Source organism: Anabrus simplex, chromosome 1 (genome assembly GCF_040414725.1).
Source record: "Anabrus simplex isolate iqAnaSimp1 chromosome 1, ASM4041472v1, whole genome shotgun sequence".
NCBI lineage: Eukaryota > Metazoa > Arthropoda > Insecta > Orthoptera > Tettigoniidae > Anabrus > Anabrus simplex.
The window spans coordinates 1761868319-1761891060 of NC_090265.1; the positions used below are offsets into that span (position 1 = coordinate 1761868319).

The 22742-nt window shown below is 40.8% G+C and overlaps 1 protein-coding gene across 1 annotated transcript in view; it reads left to right on the forward strand.

Annotated features, from left to right (window-relative positions):
- The window catches only part of LOC136864405 (nephrin-like), a 1213465-nt gene that overhangs the window by 60850 nt on the left and 1129873 nt on the right, over nucleotides 1-22742 (forward strand). The window contains exon 3 of the mRNA XM_068226736.1: nucleotides 14573-14793. Coding sequence (XP_068082837.1) covers nucleotides 14573-14793 — 221 coding nt within the window. The remainder of the gene's footprint in view (nucleotides 1-14572; nucleotides 14794-22742) is intronic.

The following is a 22742-nucleotide window of genomic DNA, read 5'->3' on the forward strand; positions in this document are numbered from 1 at the left end:
CGTAATAGAACTTGTTTAAACCATCACGCACATTATAGATTTTATTGTAGCTTTCAAACGATACTAGTCCAAGACTATGCGGCTGATAACCAAGTTCGATTGGTGGATTAAAATAGACGGTTGTTTCAGGTCCTTCTCCACGTACAGCAAACGTTCTTTCACTGTTCGTCATCACGTAGACACTAATGCACTTTCTCTACTGTCTGAGTTTGATATAAGAACATAAGACATAATCGTCCGCACATGCGTGTATTAAAGTTTTGCACACGGTTTTTATTGTAAACAATGTCTGCACTGCTTCCGAAATAACGTATGAGCTCAAAAGGAGGAGGTAAATCTCCATAGCTATCAAAATACCATACTTTAGATTTACGTTTTACATAAGCAACGTAATAAGTTCCTGGACCACGACTGTCGTCCAAGTTAATTACGGCACTTTCACGTTCACGTGGGCGTACTGGTAGTTGATCGCGCATATACACTCCTCGAAAATAATGAATTCCTAGTTGTTTAGCAAACGTAAAACCTTCATCATGCGTTAGAGCTCGGTATGGCAGTGCATTCAGTAGACGTTTTTTGGAGAAATGTAGATACCAAGCCCTTTCTTGTATGGCGCTAGCTTCATGTTCACACCTTTGCCTCGTAACGCAATTGCCTCCATCGTCTTGTTATGACGTTCACTCTCTTTCAACTGTTGTTTCGCTTCTTCTACAGCTTTGACAGTTCTCGCTACAGCACTAGCACCACCTAGCAATGACCCTAAAGCTGCTAAGCCAGCAAACAGCGCAGGAAGAAATCCTCCTCGTTTTGGTACAGGAATAATTCGCGCACGTTTACTAAATATTGCTCTGCACTTTGGAGAAATTCTCGCTCTTGCTGCGCGTAACGCCTTAGTAATAGCTACACGAGGATTGTATTCCCCTCGAATAGCTTTTTGCGCAGCCTTTATAACATCTTTCCATCCAACAGTTTTTACTTTCTTCTTCTTCTTCATGTCGTTTGGATATCGTTGTTTCACCATGCTGGACACGACTTTACTAGTCAAGAGCAAATCATAAACTAACCGTTGCCTCTTGTTTCGTTTAATATATATATATTACTATTACGTACTTTATGATTCAGTTATCATGAAGATTATAAAGCAGCAAGACACGCTACCTGTTACCGACATAGTACCACATCTCTTACCTAGTTCTAGTACAACTACAAGAAAACGTCATGGAACGTTGTTTCCTTTTACTGTTCGATGTATTATATCAGGTCCGTCGGGATGCGGTAAAACAAATCTTTTACTCACACTTATTACTTCTGTAAATGGTGTACGCTTCGAGAATATTTACGTTTTCGCAAAGTCACTCTATCAGCCGCTATATACTATTCTACAAACTGTAATGCACGATCTAGTTAAAGATGGAATAAGATATTTTAAATTTAATTCACATGAGCAAGTACCATCACCAGACGATGTGCTTCCTAATTCTCTTATGATCTTTGATGATGTTGCAACAGAACAGCAAAACGTTATTCGTGCATTCTTTAGTATGGGTCGGCATAAATATGTTGATTGCATCTATTTGTGCCAAACCTATTCTCGTGTGCCTAAGCAGTTGATACGCGACAACGCTAATGTTATTGTGCTTTTTCGGCAAGATGAGCGCAACATGCGACATGTGTATAACGATCATGTTAACACTGATATGACATTCGATGATTTTAAAAGTATGTGTGCTAAATGTTGGTCATTACACCGTTACAGCTTTTTAGTTATTGATAAAGAAAGTGATGTACAGCATGGACGATATCGCATGGGTTTCGATCATTTTATATGCATTAACACAGAATTGCAGTAACTACTTGATTAAAGACCACCATCATGTTAACATCTAGCAAGGAGATCACAAAACATATCATCCAAGCTCGAAACAATATTCGAGGGAAATTTAAAGAGCTTAAACGTATTCAAGCAGACACGGATTTATTATTAAGAACACAACTAAGTACACCACTCAAAGAAATTTTTAATTCTACTTCATTACCGCAGTCTACTTCAAGTTTTGCTTCTATGCAAACATCATATCATAAAGAGAAGCATGAAGAAGAAAAGCATGAAGAAGATACGGAAGAGAAGAAGCAGGATGTAGATCAAGAAGAGGAAGATAAGGAAGAAGAAGAACTTAATGATACATCACCATCTAAGCGTGTTGAGTTTTTAACTACAGATGTTATTGCTGAAACACCTACTACATCGACGCAAAATCTACCATCTTTGTCTGAGGTTATGATTACACCAGAGTATCGCAATCAGTTTAGAACTTTTATTCAAGATACCTATGGATCTCTCTTTGCACCTTATATAGAAAAACTTTTTACAGGACAAACTGACACTACCTACGGTATTCGCTACGAAGATGACTGTTTCCGGATAGGAAATTCAAATGTTAAGATTAATAGCAACAAACTCATTGTAAAAGTGTCACCTATAAACCTACGAAAGGACTCTTAGAACTTCTTTTCTCACGAATACCTGACAAGGATATAATTTTACAAGATGATCTTAAAAAGTATAAAGCAATACTTTTTGCTACTGACGCAACACGACGTAATTACAAGAGAACAGAAGCTGTAAATGCGAATAAGAGTTACAAGTATCGTGAGTTTATTTCTAAGCTGTTTCCGACTGCACGTAGTCTAGACGTTATCTACAAGCCTTTGTTGCCGTATGTGGAATGACCCAAACTTACTCGTTGAACGATTACAACTTTTAAGAGCATCGCAAGAGGCTGGTCACACTGGTCACGGATCAGAAATTCTAGAAATAGAAAGAGAACTACGTTATGCCGGTATTATTTTGTAATGGCTCGTCAAGAGAAGATCTCACCTGTAAAGGTAAACATTGCACATGAGTTACATAAACCAGCACGTCGCACCTACTCTCGCAGACGCGTTATTACACGAGGAAAAGATGATCTCTGGCAAGCAGACTTAGTAGAAATGATTCCATATGCTTCTAGTAATAAGGGCTATAAGTATCTACTTACTGTTATCGATGTGTACTCAAAGTTTGCTTTTGCACAACCCGTGCGTTCTAAAACAGCAGCTCAAGTTAAAGAAGCATTTAAACATATTGTTGAGGAATCGAAACGCTGCCCAAGGCTTCTTCAAACTGATCAAGGTAAAGAGTTTTACAACAAGGATTTTTCTTCTTACCTCAAGTTACTTGGCATTCAACACTACTCTACGTTCAGCAATCTCAAGGCAAGTGTTGTAGAACGCTTTAATCGTACACTCAAAACAATGATGTGGCGAGAATTTACAGCGCAAGGTTCATATCGTTGGATTGATCTGCTACCTAGACTTTTATCTACTTACAACGATACACCTCATCGCACTATCGGAACAAAGCTACGTCTTGTTACAAAGAATACACCTCGTCTAGATGCTATTCATCTTGTAATTAAAACAGCTGATCCACGTCGCCATCGCTTTAAAGAAGGTGATTTCGTTCGCATCAGCAAACACAAGTCTATCGTTGCAATAGGATACACACCTAACTGGAGCACTGAAATTTTTCAAATCAGAAGTGTTAAGCTTACTAATCCAGTTACGTATTTACTTCGCGATCTCAGAAGACAGCCTATTGAAGGAGGATTCTACATCGAAGAACTGCAGAAAACAAAATATCCTGATCACTATTTAGTTGAACGTGTTATTCGACGTCGTGGCAATAAACTGTATGTTAAATGGCTTGGTTTTAATAACAGCTTTAATTCATGGATTAATAAAGAGGATGTACTTTAAATCTTATGTGTGTTTTCTTTTAATCCTCTACGTTTCCTTTCTTCTAAGTCACTAGGACATGCTGTAAGATTAAACAACACCTGTAATATGTTTTGACAATTCATATTTATTTTAGAATATATACATTTTTATCCTTTGTTTATTTTACGGTCTTTGTCACTCAGTTTTCGTTTTATTACACCAACAACGACAAGTGCTGCTATATTCTTCTGAGCAGCTAAAGCACTAGGTAATAACACACACACACACACAGCATAACTTTACGAAGCAGATTTTAACAGCTACACGATATAATCTATGCAGGCAGCATGTAACTACGTGTCAGGCGAACGTGTTCTAGGGCCGCAGGGGAGATGAAGCACGAAGAAAAGAAGATCAATCACTCTATTGATGAGTCCACGCCCAACATGCTTCCTCATCTTTCTCCCAGCACGTTTCTTCACCTTTTCCTTGTTTACTCTCTCCACAGCCATGATAAGTGTTTATAAGCGAAGACAACTCGTTAGTTTTAGGGCGTGATACAGTTTAATTAGTTGACATGTACGGCACTGTCTCACAGAAGGTCTTCTAGCTAAACTCACGTGTTCATGATGTAAACTACACGTTTGAAGCTCTGACAAAACAGGATATTGAGTCCACTCACGAGGCACCTTTTCCCAAATCTTCTTTACAGCATTCGCAGCTACATTAACCAAAAATGCCTTTGGTAATGCATTTAACTCTTCTTCAGTAAAAGTGTTTAGTTTCTTTGTGCATGCATAAAACTTTACGATCGCCTTTTCAACTGCGTTACACTTAGTATCTGTTAGAAATGACATGATGTCTTTACTCTACAAATGTTTCTTTTACACTAAGGTTATTTCGACACTGCACTTTACATATGTTGTTCACTTCCCGGCATGCACTGCGACACAACCAATCAAAGAGCATACCTACATGTTGTAAAGACAGTTTACTTGTTTCTCTGCTATGCTCTTTCGGAAGAGTTTTAAATGATGGGCACCCCAATTCATGCATGTCGATAACTTCACATGATGATGGTAGAAACTCACGCAACCATTCTTTCTTTTCACAACCCTTTAAAAGAACAAGATCTGCTCTTGACAAATGTGCATTCATCATTAAAGGTAGAAAACGATAAGGTATTCCTTTTTCTTCCCACTTCAAACCTAAATTGTTTTCAATCCACTTAGTCTGCTTTTTATCTTCATCTGTTTGCAAACAGTAAGGGAACGGTGGACTAAATACTAAACTAACAAGTTTTGGAGCCCACAACACACTGCAATCTAACACAGCCACCTCTTTAAACACAAATTTGTTTCCGTTTACTTTAAAGCCTTGCACATCAACTATTAATGTTTTCGTCATGTTTGCACTCTACACTCTATCACTGTTTCTCGAAGACTAAAGCTTTTAGTCAACGAACGGGTTTAAACATGCATGATGATGTCATCACAACAGCACGTGCTTACTCTAGCTTGCCCGATGCGTGATTAAACTTGTTCGAATTGACCGCCACCACATAGAGTGCAGCAGCGAGGTAAGCGATGTAAGATGGCAGTAGCTAAAGATGGCAGCACTGTTCTCTCTGGATTAAAGATGGCTGCCTGTCAAAAAGATTTTTTCAAATTATCCGCCACTACATAGAGTGCAGCACTGAGGTTTGCGATGCAAGATGGCGGGTGACAGCTTGTCAAATAGATTTTTTGTTTCAAAGGTAAGTAGCTAAAGAGGGCAGCACTAAGGTTAGCAATGCAAGATGGTGGATGACAGCTGTGACGTAAAATATTACTCGCAAGATAGCACCACGATGCTCTTTTCATTAAAGATGGTAGCTTGTTAAATATAATTTTTCAAATTAACCGCCTCAAAGGTAAGTAGCTAAAGAGGGCGGCACTGTTCTCTCTGGATTAAAGATGGCTGCTTGTCGAAAAGAATTTTTCAAATTAACCGCCTCAAAGGTAAGTAGCTAAAGAGGGCAGCACTGTTCTCTCTGGATTAAAGATGACTGCTTGTCGAAAAGATTTTTTTCAAATTAACCGCCTCAAAGGTAAGTAGCTAAAGAGGGCAGCACTGTTCTCTCTGGATTAAAGATGGCTGCTTGTCGAAAATAATTTTTCAAATTATCCGCCACCACAAAGAGGGCGGCACTGTTCTCTCTTGATTAAAGATGGTGGATGACAGCTGAAGAGCGCGTAGAATTTGTTTCCAAACAAGAGCACGTGGAATTTGCCACCACCAGATAGAGTGCAGCACTGTTCTCTCTGGATTAAAGATGGTGGATGACAGAAAAGCGCATAGGTTTGTTTCCAAACAAGAGCACGTGGAATTTGCCACCACCACATTTCAACTAAAGAGTGCGGTACTGTTCTCTCTAGATTAAAGATGGTGGATGACAGAAAAGCACATGGGTTTGTTTCCAAACAAGAGCACGTGGAATTTGCCACCACCACATAGAGTGCAGCACTGTTCTCTCTGGATTAAAGATGGCGGATGACAGCTGACGAAATTGCCCGCATGATAGCAGCACAGTGCTCTATTGATTAAAGATGGCGGATGACAGCTGTCAAAAAAGCACGTGGCTTTGTTTCCCAACAAGAGCACAAAATTTTTTCAAATTGCCGCCACCACATTTCAAGTAAAGAGTGCAGCACTATGCTCTGTTGATTAAAGATGGCGGATGGTAGCTGTCAGAAAGAAAAAGCACGTGAGTTTGTTTCCCAAAGAAGAGCACGTGAAATTTTTCAATTTGCCGCCACCACATTTCAAAGGTATCTAGCTAAAGATGGCAGCACAGTGCTCTCTTGATTAAAGATGGCTGCTGTCATGTGGAATTGCCTGCCACCACAGGTATCTAGCTAAAGAGGGGGCAGCACGGTGCACAAAGATGGCTGCTGTCAAAAAGCATTTTTCAAATTATCCGCCACCACATTTCAAAGGTAAGTAGCTAAAGAGGGCAGCACTGTGCTCTATAGATTAAAGATGGCGGATGACAGCTATCAAAAAAGCACGTGGCTGTCAAAAAGCACGTGGATTTGTTTATCTCGAGCTAGTGAGGTTAAGTTGGTAGCACTAAGGTTTAGGCCCGTCAAGATGGCAGCACTGCCGATGACAGGTGACGAATTTAAGAGGGCAGCACAGTGTTTAAAGATGGCGGATGACAGCTGCACGTGGCTGTCAAAAAGCACGTGGCTTTGTTTACCACGCGCTAGTGAGGTTAAGTTGGTACCACTGAGGTTTAGGCCCGTCAAGATGGCAGTACTGAGGTTAGCGATGCGTTGTTGTCTGTCAAAAAGCACGTGGCTGTCAAAAAACACGTGGCTTTGTTTACCTCACGCTAGTTAGGTTAAGTTGGTACTAGTGAGGTTTAGGCCCGTCAAGATGGCAGCAGTGAGGTTAGCGATGCGTTGTTGTCTGTCAAAAAGCACGTGGCTGTCAAAAAACACGTGGCTTTGTTTACCTCATGCTAGTTAGGTTAAGTTGGTACTAGTGAGGTTTAGGCCCGTCAAGATGGCAGTACTGAGGTTAGCGATGCGTTGTTGTCGATGACAGCTGTCAAAAAGCACGTGGCTTTGTTTACAAATTCAAATCTCGCGCCAAAATTCAAATTTCCCGCGGGAGGAGGAGGAGGAGGGAGGAGGAGGGAGGAGGAGGAGGAGGCGGGCGGCGGAGGAGGCCGCCGAATCCCTGCATTATACTACTTCAATGAATATTGAATTTTCACGACCGCATTGTATTCGAAACAGACTTTCAACGTATGAGGTCGTGTTACGTACATGTAGTACGTGTTGAAGAGATGTTAAGTACAGAACAAAAATGGCCAGCCGGCGACTTAAACGCACTCTACAGTGTGCTAGCAGCAGTGCCAGACCTGTAGCTCAGATCCTTTCAAACAGAACAAAGATGGCCTAGGCCACCATAGCTCAATTGGTAGAGCAACTGACGCGAAATCGGGAGGTTGTGGGTTCGGGTCCCACTGGTGTCCGGCTGGCCATTTTTGTTCTGTACTTAACATCTCTTCAACACGTACTACATGTACGTAACACGACCTAATACGTTGAAAGTCTGTTTCGATTCATACTTCTCATTGAAAGTGTCCCCAGCAAAGTTAATGATGTCATAAAGGCGAAGGGTGGACCCACCCTCATATCAATACCCAATAGAGAACATGACACGGGTAAAATCTAAGTGCAATTTCAGATAGGCTTCCAGATACAGTACTTTTCATCAGGTGTGTATATCGGACTAAGTATCCAGATTCTTGGCTGAATGATCGGCCTTCGGCTCGGTGGACATCATTTCGATTCCCGGACAGCCCTATAATTTTACGTGTATGGTCAATTCCTGTGTCTCGCGGACTGGGTGTTTATGTTTGTCTCAATACGAACTTCTTTATATGCATACACCATACCCCACTACCAGTAACCAGAGGAGCTAGTAGTAGTGAATATATTCCTCCACATAGGATTGGCTTGAGGAAGGGCATCCACCCACACAACATGGCCAAATACACAGTTCGCACCTATGATCTCATCATATAATGACGTCGTTTAGAGAAATTGTACGTAGTACCGAAGTAATGCCTTGAAAAAGTATCCATTTACATGTCAGCAAATCTGATCCCTCTAGTTTTTCTAAGTGACAGGAACTCCGCCGGGACTGAACCCCACATGGAACGATTAACATAAAATTACAGTCATTGTACTGCAACATTACAACAGCTTACGTACTGACGCCGTGAATAAATTGTTCTCATTGTTTCCTTTTGCATCTCAATGAGGTGATTTTAATTTCGTTGTTCATCCCCTTAAAATAATCACTAAGTTCAGTATTTATTTGTGAAATTACTGTTTAAATCATCTTAAGCTGAGAGCGGACCTCCAAAGCTTAGTTAGAATACGACAGATCCACATGATATTTAACAGGATTGAAATATAGTAGGTCCTGTCTGGTTAACATATTTAGAAGCGCGAAATTAAATTCCTGTGGGACAATATTCAGATATAATTCTATAAACCGATGGTGGTTGTTCACGTGTTAACGCCGTTACCTGCATACTTCAAAGGAACTGTAAATGTAGAAATTTCGAAGATTTCATCGTAAGGAACAGTCTCCTTCAGCTCGGTCTGATATCCTTCTTGACGTCAGCCGTGTGTGGAGGGATGGGCTATTTCATATTCCCTTTATTTTTTTACAACTGGTTTTACGTCGCACCAACACAGGTAGGTCTTATGCCGATGATGGGACAGGAAAGTGCTAGGAGTGGGAAGGAAGTGGCCTGGCGTGAAAATTCGAAACAACGGAAAACCATCTTCAGGGCTGCCGCCAGCGGAGTCCGAACCTCCTTTCTCCCGAATGAGAGCTCACAGCTGGGCGCCGCTAACCGCCGCAAATCGCTCGGTATTTCATATTTCTCTGGTGGTTGGTAGCGTGGTGTTGAGTCTTCAGTCTAAAGGCTGGTCGGATCCTCAACAGATCCACCATCATTAGTCTTGTGTAGCCTGGACGTTACTGAATTGAGTGTTTGAAAGAAATAAGGAATGAGGTAGTTTCTTGTTGGTTTCCTCGTCGAGCAAGGAAATGCTGTTACATGTTAGTCTGCTGAGATTAATAAAATGGATATAACAACCCACTCAACAAGAAACTCTTTACACCATTCGTCTCAGGGGCTGGCTGTTAAAGGTGAGTGTTACTACCGGAGTCACTTTTATATCGTCAAAGCAAACGATGAGACCGAGACAAGGAAATGAAAGTAGCAAAACTTGTTCTACCCCATACCAAGAGAGACCGTACAGTCTGACATTTCAGAAGAGAAAAATCTACTAATACTATTAAAACGTTTTCATTATTCCCTGAAGGTGGAGGCGGGCCTACTAAACAGTAACGCCGTCTCTCAGGCCAGGAGATTTATATCGAAGACGAGATGTGCGGTGAAAGTGAGAGAGTTGACGACCGTGGCCTATACTAGGAACTGTTCCGGCATTAGCCTTAGTGCAGGCGAATAGTAAACCACGGAAGATCATTCTCAGGAGAGCCGACAGTGGGGACCAGCCCCTCTCCGTCTCCTGAATAGAGTGGCATAGCCACGGTAGAGCCGAGTCCAACCCTCCTACGTTCAGTTGGCCGGTCGGAGTGCAGAGTTGCCGGATCACGGGTCAGCCGTGGCCACTTGTGGGCCGAGACCCTCTCTACATCCGCTGACGAGAAAAATCTGGGCAGTAGTCTAATAGTCGCAGTGACATTATTATTATTATTATTATTATTATTATTATTATTATTATTATTATTATTATTATTATTATTATTATTATTATTATTATTATTATTATTATTATTATTATTATTGATATTATTATTATTGGAGAATTAAAATCCAGAGCATGTTTCCAGTCAATTTACCGGATCGGAAATCTAATGAATGAAGTCTTATTTAGCGGCGAGGATAAAAATTGTGCCGGCTGCCGAAGGCTGTCGCACTCCTCTGGGGCAATGATTAGTGACTGACAGATAAAATGAGTGATATTAGAGAGTGTTTCTGGAAAAAAGATGACGGGAATATCGGAGTCCCCGGAGAAAAGCCTGTCACGCCTCAACTTTGTCCAACACAAATCTCGTATGGAGTGACCAGAGTTTGAACCACGGAACACGGCAATGAGAGGCCAGTGTGCTGCCGCCTGAGCCACGGAGGCTTCCTGTCATTATTATTATTATTAAGGGTTCATTTCTACATTTCAGCTAATTTAATTTTTGTGGAAGTACAGGCGTGAAAGCTAAGAAACATTCACAGATTTCTTGCTAAGGCGGTCGCCGATCGAATCGTAACCAATGCATGTAGGTTTTTGAAATGAAAAGTCACCCCTCTGTGGTTCGGATTCCATGAATAATTGGAGGTCTTGCAGTATTGCTAATTCATAAATCTTTTCTCCGTTAAATTTTATTTGAAAATCCGCTAAATTTCGCTAAATTTCAAACTGAAGCAAAATAGCATATACCAGCTGTTTAAATAAAAGAGATTAACTCAACGCTCACCAGTTTCAGAACAGGAGTTCATCATCTTCTCCTCCCCGCACTGTATCCTCTGAAGCAGATGTGCTGAGTTGAGGTCCTGTGGTTTCATAAGAAGCCACATGGTACTATTCTTTTTCAAAATATATGCTGACAATTCACAGCAGCAAAGCAAATAGGGAAATTTTAAAATCTGTTTCGAATGTTATTTTCACTTTCATTACTGTTTTCATTTTTTGATAAGTGCGAAAAGAAATAATGTCAAACAATTTCGCGTCCATATTGCAAAGCTAATACCTGCAAACGTCTGTGTTTGCGATCTTTGGGAAGCTCAACCAACCAGTCTTTTAAAGTTTAATTATATAACCACTCGTTGCGAAATATCTGACTCGTTTTTAACCTTTTCTTTCGGCGGATTGACGTACCAAAATTAACCTAATCTCAAAATAAATACGATATCAAACACGACACTACCCGGCCCATCAAGAATACAGTAACGATTGCAACAAATTCTGACTGTGGCTGTGGACCAGAGCAGGTCTAGGAAACGATTGGTAGTATGCAAGCATAAGTTCAATACAACGGGATAAAGTATACTATTATACCGTAGTAAGTTTTATATTCATTTTTTCTCCTGGTAGAAAAGAATGGCTTTTAGTGCCGGGAGATCCCAGGTCGGGTTCGGCTCGCCAACTGCAGGTCTTTTGATTTGACGCCCGTATTCGACCTGCGAGTCGTGATGAGGATGAAGTGATGATGAAGACAACACATACACCCAGCCCCCGTGCCAGGGAAATTAACCAATGATCCTCTAAACTTCCGGACCCTGCCAGGAATCGAACCAGGGACCCCTGTGACCAAAGGCCAGCACGCTAACCACTTAGGTATGGAGCCGGACTTTATCCTGGTGATGAAAGGTGATATTGTTACTGCAGAGAATCGCTAAAGGAAGTTCGAAAATCCGTCAAAAATCCTCTGTCCGCTAAATGGAAAATTTATCCGCTGTTCCATTTAAAAATCCGCCAAATTTGTCGGAAAATCCGCTGAGTTGGAAGGACTGATCTTATGTGGCTATAGTGGTGATGTGAACATTCACGTTAAACTACAAGCCTGTAGTTTTCTGCGCTCCGAGAAACGTGAACGTGTTAAATCCGATTGCTATAATTTCCAGACAATTGATATGAAAATGAAAACATATAATAAGCAAAGCTTTTTGTATGACTATCTCCATGATGGCGTTGTCCTACCATGACGAATGCAGTCCAACCAGATAATACAAAAACCAAATCCCATGGCACTACAACCCTTGAAGTGCCTTGGCCTGCCAAGCGACCGCTGCTCAGATCGAAGGCCTGCGGATTACGAGGTGTCGTGTGGTCAGCACGATGAATCCTCTCGGCCGTTATTCCTGGCTTTCTAGAACGGGGCCGCTATCTCACCGTCAGATATCTCCTCAATTCTAATCACGTAGGCTGAGTGGACCTCGAACCAACCCTCAGGTCCAGGTAAAAATCCATGACCTGGCCGGGAATCGAACCCGCGGCCCCCGGGTAAGAGGCAGGGACGCTACCCCTACACCACGGGACCGGCAGTCCAACCAGTTGGTCTGCAGATATCGGAGTGTCATGTGATGAGGGAGACGAAATCCTCAGGCATATTCTTTGCATGGTCGTCGGCCGGGGTGGTCAAATTGGGGGGCAGATCCACCCTCCCCCCTCTGGAATGCGTTACGGCCTCGTTAATTTTGTTAACTGTCAAATTGTAGTTGCAGGGAGACTGAAATATATAAATAAAGTTAATTAATTCGTAATATAATAAACTACTGTTTTTAACATAAAGATATTTTTGTGTTTGGAATTAGGTTGAGTTAGCCCTCACACCCCACCTTAATCAAGTTCGCGGCAACGTTTCTGACTTTGGTCTCCACCCCCTCTACCAGACTTTTCCTCTGTCGATCTCACGAAACCTCCGGACAGACAGGGAATTGAACCCACGATCTCATGGTAAGAGGAAGACATGCTACCACTACAATACGTGACTGTCCTTTACAAAATCTTACATGCTTCTCAACCCGTGGAATTGTCGGTAGTTTTAATGGAAAGAAAATAAACCTACAGATCTTTGTCTGTACAGCATAGCGACTTCCGGTTCAGTGGGTCCCTTTTCAATTTCCGGCTGTCCTGCGATTTTATCCGCATCTCATTATCCTGTCTAGGGGAACTGTGTATTTAATTTGTTCCTGAAGATAAGTGCATTACATCACGTCCTGTATAATCAACGTTTCAGATCTATATTACATATCGTAGTAATGAAGGCAGTATGAGATAAATGTGTCAAAACTGTATATCGAGGATGGCTGAAGAATGCTGGAATACAAATTTTAAATTAACACCTACTCAGTCCTTTGAGGCAATTCTAGTGCATTACAAAACACTGAGTGAGTTGGTTGCAGGGTTCGTGACGTGTGGCTGTAGGTTTGCATTCGGGAAATGATCAGTTCGAAACATTATCCGTAGCCCTCATTTTTATACCAAGTAATTTCTGGGGCTGTACTTAAATTATGACCTTGGTCACCTCCTCTCCCATTCTGTCCTCTCCTATCCCCTCGTCCCCCGAAGACCATAGTCGCCGAAGTTAAGCTCAATCATTTATTAAATTCTTCACTGAACACCAGTATTATTTTGAGGACATGCCTATTTCCACTATGAAATTTACTTGAATTAGGTGTATTGACAAAATCTGTAACTAATTCAGTACAAGGCCCTTGCATATGTTGTAGTTATCATCCGGGTTTTCTTCAATGCAATCTCCTGGTACTAAATGATTTCATTCCTCCCCTGAAGGGGGAGGCGGTCCTCCTAGACAGTAATGCCGTCTCTCAGGCCAGAAGATTGGTATCGGACAAGGATATGTTGGGAGAAGGTGAGAGGGTTTGCGGCCGTGACCTATAATGTCCCAGCATTCAGGTTTGTGCAGGAAAATGGAAAACAACCGGAAACCAATCTCAACAGCAGACGGGGGGACGAGCCCCCTTCGTCACCCGAATACAAAGGCGTAGAGCCATGGTAGAGTCGTGGCCACGCCCTCCTCTGCTCGGTTAGTTGGTCGGAGAACAGTATTGTCGGACCACGGACCAGCCTTGGTCACTTGTGGGCCGAGACTCACTCTATATCCCCCGACGTCAATGTATACAACATAGGTTGTTTTAAATTGTATTCTAACTCATCCCAAAGATGTCCATTGCGCTCAGGTCGGGACTCAGGGCAGTACGGTCCATTTCAAGACCGTACGCAGTATACAATGTTTTAAAATGTGTTCATGTCCTTACGCATTTAGAGTTGTCTTAATTGACAGAACATTTAGTCTGCATTTAAGTATATTTTAATATTTCTGTAATTTACTTCGTCATTTGCGATTTTATTATCTGACAACAATGATACTACTACTACTACTACTACTACTACTACTACTACTACTACTACAACTAATAATAATAATAATAATAATCGAAAGTCAATATCTACGACAATTATTGTCCTAATGTTCAGCAATTGACTGTGATTTCTCCTGTGTCAGGGTAGATACCATTGAAAGAAATGTTCTAACAGATATGGGAATTATGTGAACATTAATGTATGTCATATTTATACTCATGAGTTACATGTATGTAAGAGTTGCGTAACTCTAAGGACCATTTCCTCATTTAATGAAGCACCTCCGTATCCTTACTATGCTTTCAGTTCTAAAGATGTTTTATTTTCCTTTCCAGCTTTGATGTTCGCGGACGCCTCCTCCAGCAAGGTATGCATTGGGCAGACGAGAAGGCTCTAGGAGGACGGTCTTACTTCCACATATCGAACGATCCTATCGTCGGAGATTCTCACTTAACGGTAGAAAGTATCCGTGAGGCTGACGAGGGAAGCTACCGCTGTCGAGTAGACTTCAAGAGGTCGCCAACTCGCAACACCATCGTCAACCTCACTGTCATTGGTGAGTAGCTAACAAATACTCATTTGTTGATTAAGGATTTGTCAATTTAGATTGCTGTATGTGAGTAGGGCGGTCAGTTTTCTGACCTAGTGGAAATGAAAACACAATATACTGGAAATTGCTGATATTAAGCCAAGCTCAACTAAACGACAGAAAGTTATCTTTGGGAAAAACGAAGTTGAAGTATATTTGTACTTGAATACTATGTAGTGAAAATTATATTTCATGACTTTTCGATTTCCTACAAATACTCATACGTATGTAGGACTTAGAAATGCGGTCAATATAAAATTTAAAAGTCGTTGATTCCACGCTTTCCGTTAATTAATGATGACTGAGAGTTCAGTAACTTGGCTGTTAGATTCATTATATCTGAATTAATTTTGATATAGATATATAAATATTATAGGAAATTAATTAAACAATGTAATTTCAACGGCATTAAACTGGATTTAAAATACTAGTACATATTTTTATCTGTAAACTTTCTGGAGAAATACAAACATAATTACGACATCCTGCTTCTTTTGATAAGCAAATATGTTGTTCTTAAAATTAACGCCAGAATCTAGAGATTAAATGAGATTAGAGTTCCTTCTGCCAAGATTAGGGCCATTTAGTCTCCAACTCCATGTTACCGTATTTTGTGATGCAATGTATCTTCTTCTTCTTCTTCTTAAGACGTCGTCTCCGAACGGAGGTAGACGATCCACACGGCCAGCTCCGATCTTGATGTTGCAGCCATGCCGTGTGGGTTTATTGGAATATCTCTCAGGATCTTTGATGCAGTGGTTTCCCGTTACCTTCTGCATCCTAATGCCGTTGACCAAAGTGGTTCCTCCGCCTTTTGGAACAATTTCTTGTCCCCAGGACAATAGAGTGCCCTTACCCATACCCGCTGATCCTCTCTCAAAGAGACTGTTGGCACTTGGTACAAGGGATCTTCTTATACCGGGAGATAATCGGTCCCTTCATTCGTTAGCCGCCTGTCGTTGCCCCCTCTCTACTGCGGGGAGGTGAATGTCAGGATATCACCATCATTGAAATAAGGACCAAATGGCATTTCCTTGTTTCTCTGGTTCTTTAGAGAGGATGCAATGTATATAAAATAATAATCAGAAATACAGATTACTTACAACTATAAACTTCACCCGGCATTGGGCGCGTGGTTGCAAGGAACGGAAGCGAGTACGTGGTATAATATTCCCTCACCTATGAAATGAATAAAGAAACTCAACTTTACAGTACACTTTTAGATTTAAATGGTTAATTAAAACTTGTAAATTTCATTAGAATTATTGTAGCTTTACAATATTGCAGTTAAAATTGTAGGGTATGCTACATTGTTAATCAGAATTTAAAAAAAAAATCTTTCACGCGTGATTCCTTTACGCATTTCTGTCAATTTGAATTTGGCACAAAGCACAATTTGTTTCATATTGTTTTCAAGAAAAGTAAATGCCCTCCTTCCATTGCCGAACTTATATTTGGTACTTGTCCTCTGACACATGGTAGATGTCTCACGAGATTCCTATGTCTAGTTTTGTGTGTCGTGTTTCTGCAGTGTACATCCCACGTGGTAACTTCATCTTCCTCTGTGAACCAGATGGTCAGAATTTGAAATAAGGGGTTCCGTTTTTATTCCCGAAAACTCACTTTCGCTATTTCGTTCCATTCGCTCAACATTATCACTACAAGTGTCAATTATATCATCATCTCAATCTTCACCTGACTCTCTGCGGGTGGGGGATGCAGACGAAGAATACACCCACGGTATCCCCTGCCTGTCGTTAGAGGCTTCTGAAAGGAGCGACCAAGGGATACTAAATTTTGAACCATGAGATTACCTGCGATTAGTATCATCGCGCGAGAAACACCGTGATCCCAGTGTTCTTGCGATTAGTACCACAATGTGAGGAATACCATGGGTATGTGGGTGGATCACTATGAGTTACAGTATCCGTGTGTAGTATCAGCCACTATAACGGAGGCTGCCCGTTTTCCAGGTTCTGTTAGAACACCCCAAGGAGTTTAGAAGAGGTGTGGGAGGTTTCAGCTTATGATTGTGGACATCATGAGTCTGCATTTCGAGGAACACCATGAGATAGTACGGGCAAATACAATAGAAACAATACGCGACACTCTGCGATATATCGAGGGACAGCGATTAGGGCTCTGTCTAGCGGAGTGACCTGGAGTTATTGATTCTGTCATAAGAGCACGTGTATTTGTTTGAGAAGTTTTTGGCGTTATTTATGCGTTTGCATTAAGTTGACACAAGTAAATAGTAGCGTGTAACTTTCCTTTATATCTCCTGTCAATTTGAGTGGAAATATGTGTGCTGCGTTTGGCTGCAATAACTATGAAATGCAGAAGGATTCGCGGTCTTTCTTCCGTTTCCCTCGTGCAAAGAAAATGTAAGTAAATACTGTGTTTGTATATATATCCTCCCAGTTACAAAGATATTTTTATAGTACTTCCTAAACTTGTGACCTGCGCGACCCATATTTTAACTGGCTTAAAATATAATAAGCTTATTTTATTGTATTAGTGCAGCAGTTAAACTTCAATACCAATGTGTTGTTGTAGGTGTGATCTGCAGGTTTTGATTTAATTCAAGAAAATGCTTATGAATATGTGCGTGTGGCTGGTTGTGTTGCAAGTTACCCCATTTGGAATGCTGCAATGCGTTTTCAAGCACTGAAAGAAATATGTGTTATTTAAGAAATGTGCATATTTTGTTGAGACAATAAAATGGTGCAAATTTGTTTTAACCTAATGGAATGGCAAGTATTGCTTATAGCGAGATTTTGAATGTTTTTGCGTCTAAATTTGGGGAATAGTCGCTATAACCTAGGCCATAAATAATTGTATTCACAGAGAAAAATGTTAGTTTAATAGATTTTATTTTTGTTGGTAGGCGTCAAGTTAAAATGAAAAGTGTCCATCTCTTAAATGTAAAGTTATTTAATCATGTGTGTAAGGAATGTGCCGATATTTTTATTGACAAGTGTCCTAATGTGATGATACAATGCTTTTAAATAAGAAAAAAGAAAAATCTAGCCGTAAAAGTTCAGGCAGGTATGCAAAAGCTAAAAAAGCAATGCATGAATGAAAGATCTAGCCCTGTAACAGTAGTCCATTTCACATCTTGATTATATGTCTAATTTCAGTCTTTAAATAATAACCTGTTAAATAATTCTTCATTAATTTATCCAGAATTGTTTTAGCAACTCTGAAGTTAATATTTTAGTAACACTTTCATTCTAGACGTAATTTATTTATCCATTTCCGTATATATATTTCCATTGATATTTGAATTTAGCGCGAATTTTCAGATCAAGCAACTAGGAGCGTCACTTGGGACTTGTCTTCCATTTTAACACGGCTAAATCCGGAAGTGTAGCGTATTGTTTCTACTGTATTTGGTACGGGTCCCTGTGATTAGTACCACTATGTGAGAACCACCATGGGTCTGCGTTACCAGTGAGTAGTTCTACAATGTGTGGAGCCCCGTGAGTCTACGTTACTTGTGATTAGAACCGCTACTTGAGAAATACCATGGTTCTCCTTTACTAGCAATAAGTTCCATTATGAGGAGCCGTTGACTTGGATTTTGGACCACTTCAGACAACAAGTATCATCGATTCAGGATTGTGCTTTGAAACCGGCTGCTTGGTCAGTACATACCATTACTTTAAGTTGGTTTCTGAAAAGCTGGGGCATTGCGGATCGGATCAACTGAATGTTTTAAGTTCCTAATCATTGTTCAGCGTCGTCTTTTTGAAATATAGCCAGTGGATTGATTTTGGAACTGTTTTTAATATCGTGATGAATTGTGGTCAGTGGATGAATTTTGAAATGGATACCACCGAGCAAGTGGCTGTACAGTTTAGGTCATGTAGCTACCAGCTTGCATTGCGGAGATAATGGGCTTGAACTTCACAGTCGGCAGCCCTGAAAATGCATTCCCATATTCAAACTAGAAAAATTGTAGGGATCTATCTTAATTAAGGCCCAGATTGCTTCCTTCCTACTACTACCCATTTCCTATACCATCGGGGCTATAAATCTGTGTCGGTGCAATTTACAGCAAATTGAAAAAAACAAGAAAGAAATAAAAATGTATACCCAAAACAGACACAGTATGTTTTGTCTCTTTCAAAGATTTTGAACAGGAAGGAAAACCAAAAACGATTACAGTATGTGTTAATATTTCAGAGAGAGTTAAGTAAAGGAATTCCGAAAACAGACACAGCATATGTCGATATTTCCACAGATATAGACAGGTCTTCTGGCGACGATTGGATAAGAAAGGGCTAGGAGTGAGAAGGAAGCGACCGTGGTCTTAATTAAAGTACAGCCCCAGTGGGGTTCGAACCCACTGTCTCCTGAATGCAAGATCGCAGCTGCGTGCTCCTAACCGCACGGAGAACTCGCTCGGTAGAAAAAAGAAATAAATATTCGGAAGACATACGGAGAATATATTGCTATTTTTACAAGAAAAGTCCACAGGAAATTCTTCTATGCTTGGAGACCACTATCGTATTCCCCGCACTCCCCGCAGCTTTATCCGCACGGGAGTGAATAGTGTAATATAAAGCCCAAGTGACGTTTTTGTATGTTTTGTATAGGTGCAATGAGATATAAGGGGATTCCAGAAAAGATAGATTAAAAGTCAACATCGGCGTATATAACTACCGGTAATTCACCCTTCTAACACAACTACTTTGGTTACTATCATTCCCAATCTTAAATACAATCATATTCTGTTCCATTGCTCTTACGAATGATTTCCGGAAATGCTTCTAGTAGAGGGAATAAATATTTGAAGAACTTCCTGTGAAATGATGCATGCTTAACCTTGCGAATTTAGCAAAGTCTATGCATTAAAGAATACACATTTTGACTTTGAGATGCAAGTCGTACTGACTGTTTTAAATACAGTAGGTAGGTAGTCCGGCTCCATGGCTAAATGGTTAGCGTGCTGGTCATTGATTGGGATGATCCCGGATTCGATTCCCTGCCGGGTCGGGGATTTTAACCTTCATTAGTTAACCTCTTTTATCATGCAAGTAGCGTGAACAGTTTTCGTATTTGAATTCAAGGATTTAATTTCTTTTCTAACGTGATGTCCCTATGAATAAAGAACATGTATTAAACCTTACACCACCTTCCTAATCCCGTGTCGCAAACTTCTTCCAAGTTCAGCTCTAAGTCCTAGAGCATAGATCATTCCTGTTTGCTGTTCTGCTCTTTTGTTCATTCCCTTTTGCCCTTTTTTCTTTCTGTCCTTTTGCTCTTTTGTTCACTCCCTGTTTCCCTTCAGCCCTTTTTTGCTTCTGCTCTTGTGCCCTTTTGCCCATTTGCCTTTTTACCTTTTGCACTTCTTTCCTTCTTTCCTTCTGTCCTTTTGCCCTTTTGCCATTTTCTTAATTCCCTCTAGCTCTGCTGCCCTTTTGCACTTCTGCCGTTCTGCCCTTTTGCCCCTTAACCCTTTTGTTCATTACTTTTTGCCCTTCTGCCCTTTTTTATTTTTGCCCTTCTGCCCTTTTGTTCTTTCCCTTTTGCCCTCTGCCCTTTTGCCCTTCTGCTCCTTTGCCATTTCACACTAATGCTCTTCTGTCCTTTTGCCATTTTTCCCTTTTTACACTTTTGTTCATTTCCTTTTGCCCTTCTGTCTTTGTGCCCTTTTTCCCTTTTGCCCTTTTGTGAATTATCTTTTTCCCTTCGGTTAATTCCCCTTTGACCTTTTGCCCTTTTGCCCTTTACTCCTCTAGTCATTTAGCCGTTTTTCCTTTTCGACATTTAGTTCACTTGTCCCTTTTGCCATTTGTACTGTCGCTCAGCTCCAAGACCTAGTCAACTTTCAGCGTTATGCCCCTATGAATAAAGGTTTTGTATTAAGTCTTACACCTTCTTCCTAGTCCCAGGTGTAGCCGCCATCTTGTTTCAAGTTCAGAGTCCACCAATCTCAGCATCAAAGCCCCTGGACCATGTCTCATCTTGCCCAGTTAGGTTAAGCCTGGAATCGAATCTCAAACTCGAGACTCTAGCGCCCTGGTAAGGCTAAGTCTGGCGCCAAATACGTAACTTTTAGGTTAAGCTAGTATTCTTGGCCATAATCATGCTGGCAGTTAGGTTAAACTGGCATTCTTGGGTATCAAACTTAGGTCTGTAAAACTAACGCCCATAAGCCTAGGGTTGAATCCAAGGCCTTTGAGATTAAGTTTGGAGTCGAATCCGTACCTGTTAGGTTAAGCTTACATTCTTAACTATAATCACGTTAGCAGTTGGGTCCAGGTTGCTCTTTATAGCATCAAACTTGGGTCTGTAAGGTTAACGCCCAAAAGCCTAGGGTCGAAGGTCTGTGAAGTTAAGACTGAACACGCAGCCAGTGTAGCATCATGTGAGGTTAAGGCTGAACTCTTAGCCAGCCGCCTTACTTTTCAAATCGCCCGCCAATAAGGTCATGTGATGTTAAGCATGCAGTCTCAGTCAGCACATTCTGGGTGGTGGAGGCCTTTGCCGGGGGCCGAAGGGTGGTGGTGGTAGTAGCAGAACCATCCAAATTACCTTACTTACGAGACCCCCCACGCCGGTTGATAATCGGCATAATATTTACATTGCAGTATTTTTCCTCTTCTCTTTTTTATACTTCCTATCTCGTCTTTCAAGGTGATCTGGTTTTTATGCGCATGGTTGTACATTCCCAGGGAGGAAGCACAGTGACGGCAACAGCCATCGTTTTGTTGCCTTCATTTTCCTTCCGTGTTGCTCTGGCACATGTAACGCGTATTGCGTTACTCTCTGAATTCTGACAGCTTATTACTGTTGCAGAGATGTTGTTCATTTATGCGTTGCGAATGTTTTTTATTTCTTTATAACAGGGCGCATTTGTGTTGAGTGAGTGTTATATGATTAACTGGCCTACGTGTGTTATTCCTTTCTTTAACATTAATACAGTGATTCATTTAAATTTGGATGAAGCTGAGGAAGAAACAGAAGTAAACTGTTCTTAAAATGCAATTTGCTTCCTTTCCCCGATTTATATACGTGCCATTGTTTTCCCGTGATGCCGCTTGTTATGACAACCCTCTTTTCGTAAGAACAATACTGTTTTCTTAACATGGAATCGACTGTAGTGTAACGGTTCAAATCCCGTTACAAGATGATATCTGTATTTTTATTATTGTATGATTTTATTATTATTATTATTATTATTATTATTATTATTATTATTATTATTATTATTATTATTATGTCAGTATTATTATGTTATCTGTGATATTGTTACTATTATTGTAATTATCAGTTTTATTCAATTCGATTTTGCAATGCCTGTTGCTTGCAAGATTGTACTTAGATGTATGCATTGTATACGTATGTGTAGAATAACAATCAATACCTGTACAGTGAGAATTGTTGTATATATCAGAGATTGGATGTGACGTTGGTACATTGTGCAAGATTGGTGGCGATTCTGCCAAGTCATTGCCAAATCATGGCTACGTCATCGTGAGCTTTTAGAATATGCGCTCAGAGAGTCGGCCGCCCCGGGCTATTTCACCACTGTATGTAATATCTGTCGCGTAGGTGGGAGTATGTCATTGTTATTTCTGGAGATTACGTAGCTGTGTCAACCAACGTCTATATAAGGTGGATGCATATTGTAGCGTCAGTCATTAGTTAAACGGAAGCTGAACAGTGAAGTAGTCTACTAGATGAAGAGGCCTCAGTCGGTCAGTCAACGAGTGTGAACGAGAGATGGAGAAGACTCAGTGAGCTATTAATCATTGGTCATTGAGAGAGTGAGGCCAAAAGTTAGTTGGTCCGTCACTTAGTGGAAGACACGGACTCAAGGGCTTACCATGGAGTCAGAGAGGGCAACCCTGGACCTGCCAAGAGGTAATACCATATTGACTTACCAAGAAGTCAGATGATATGGA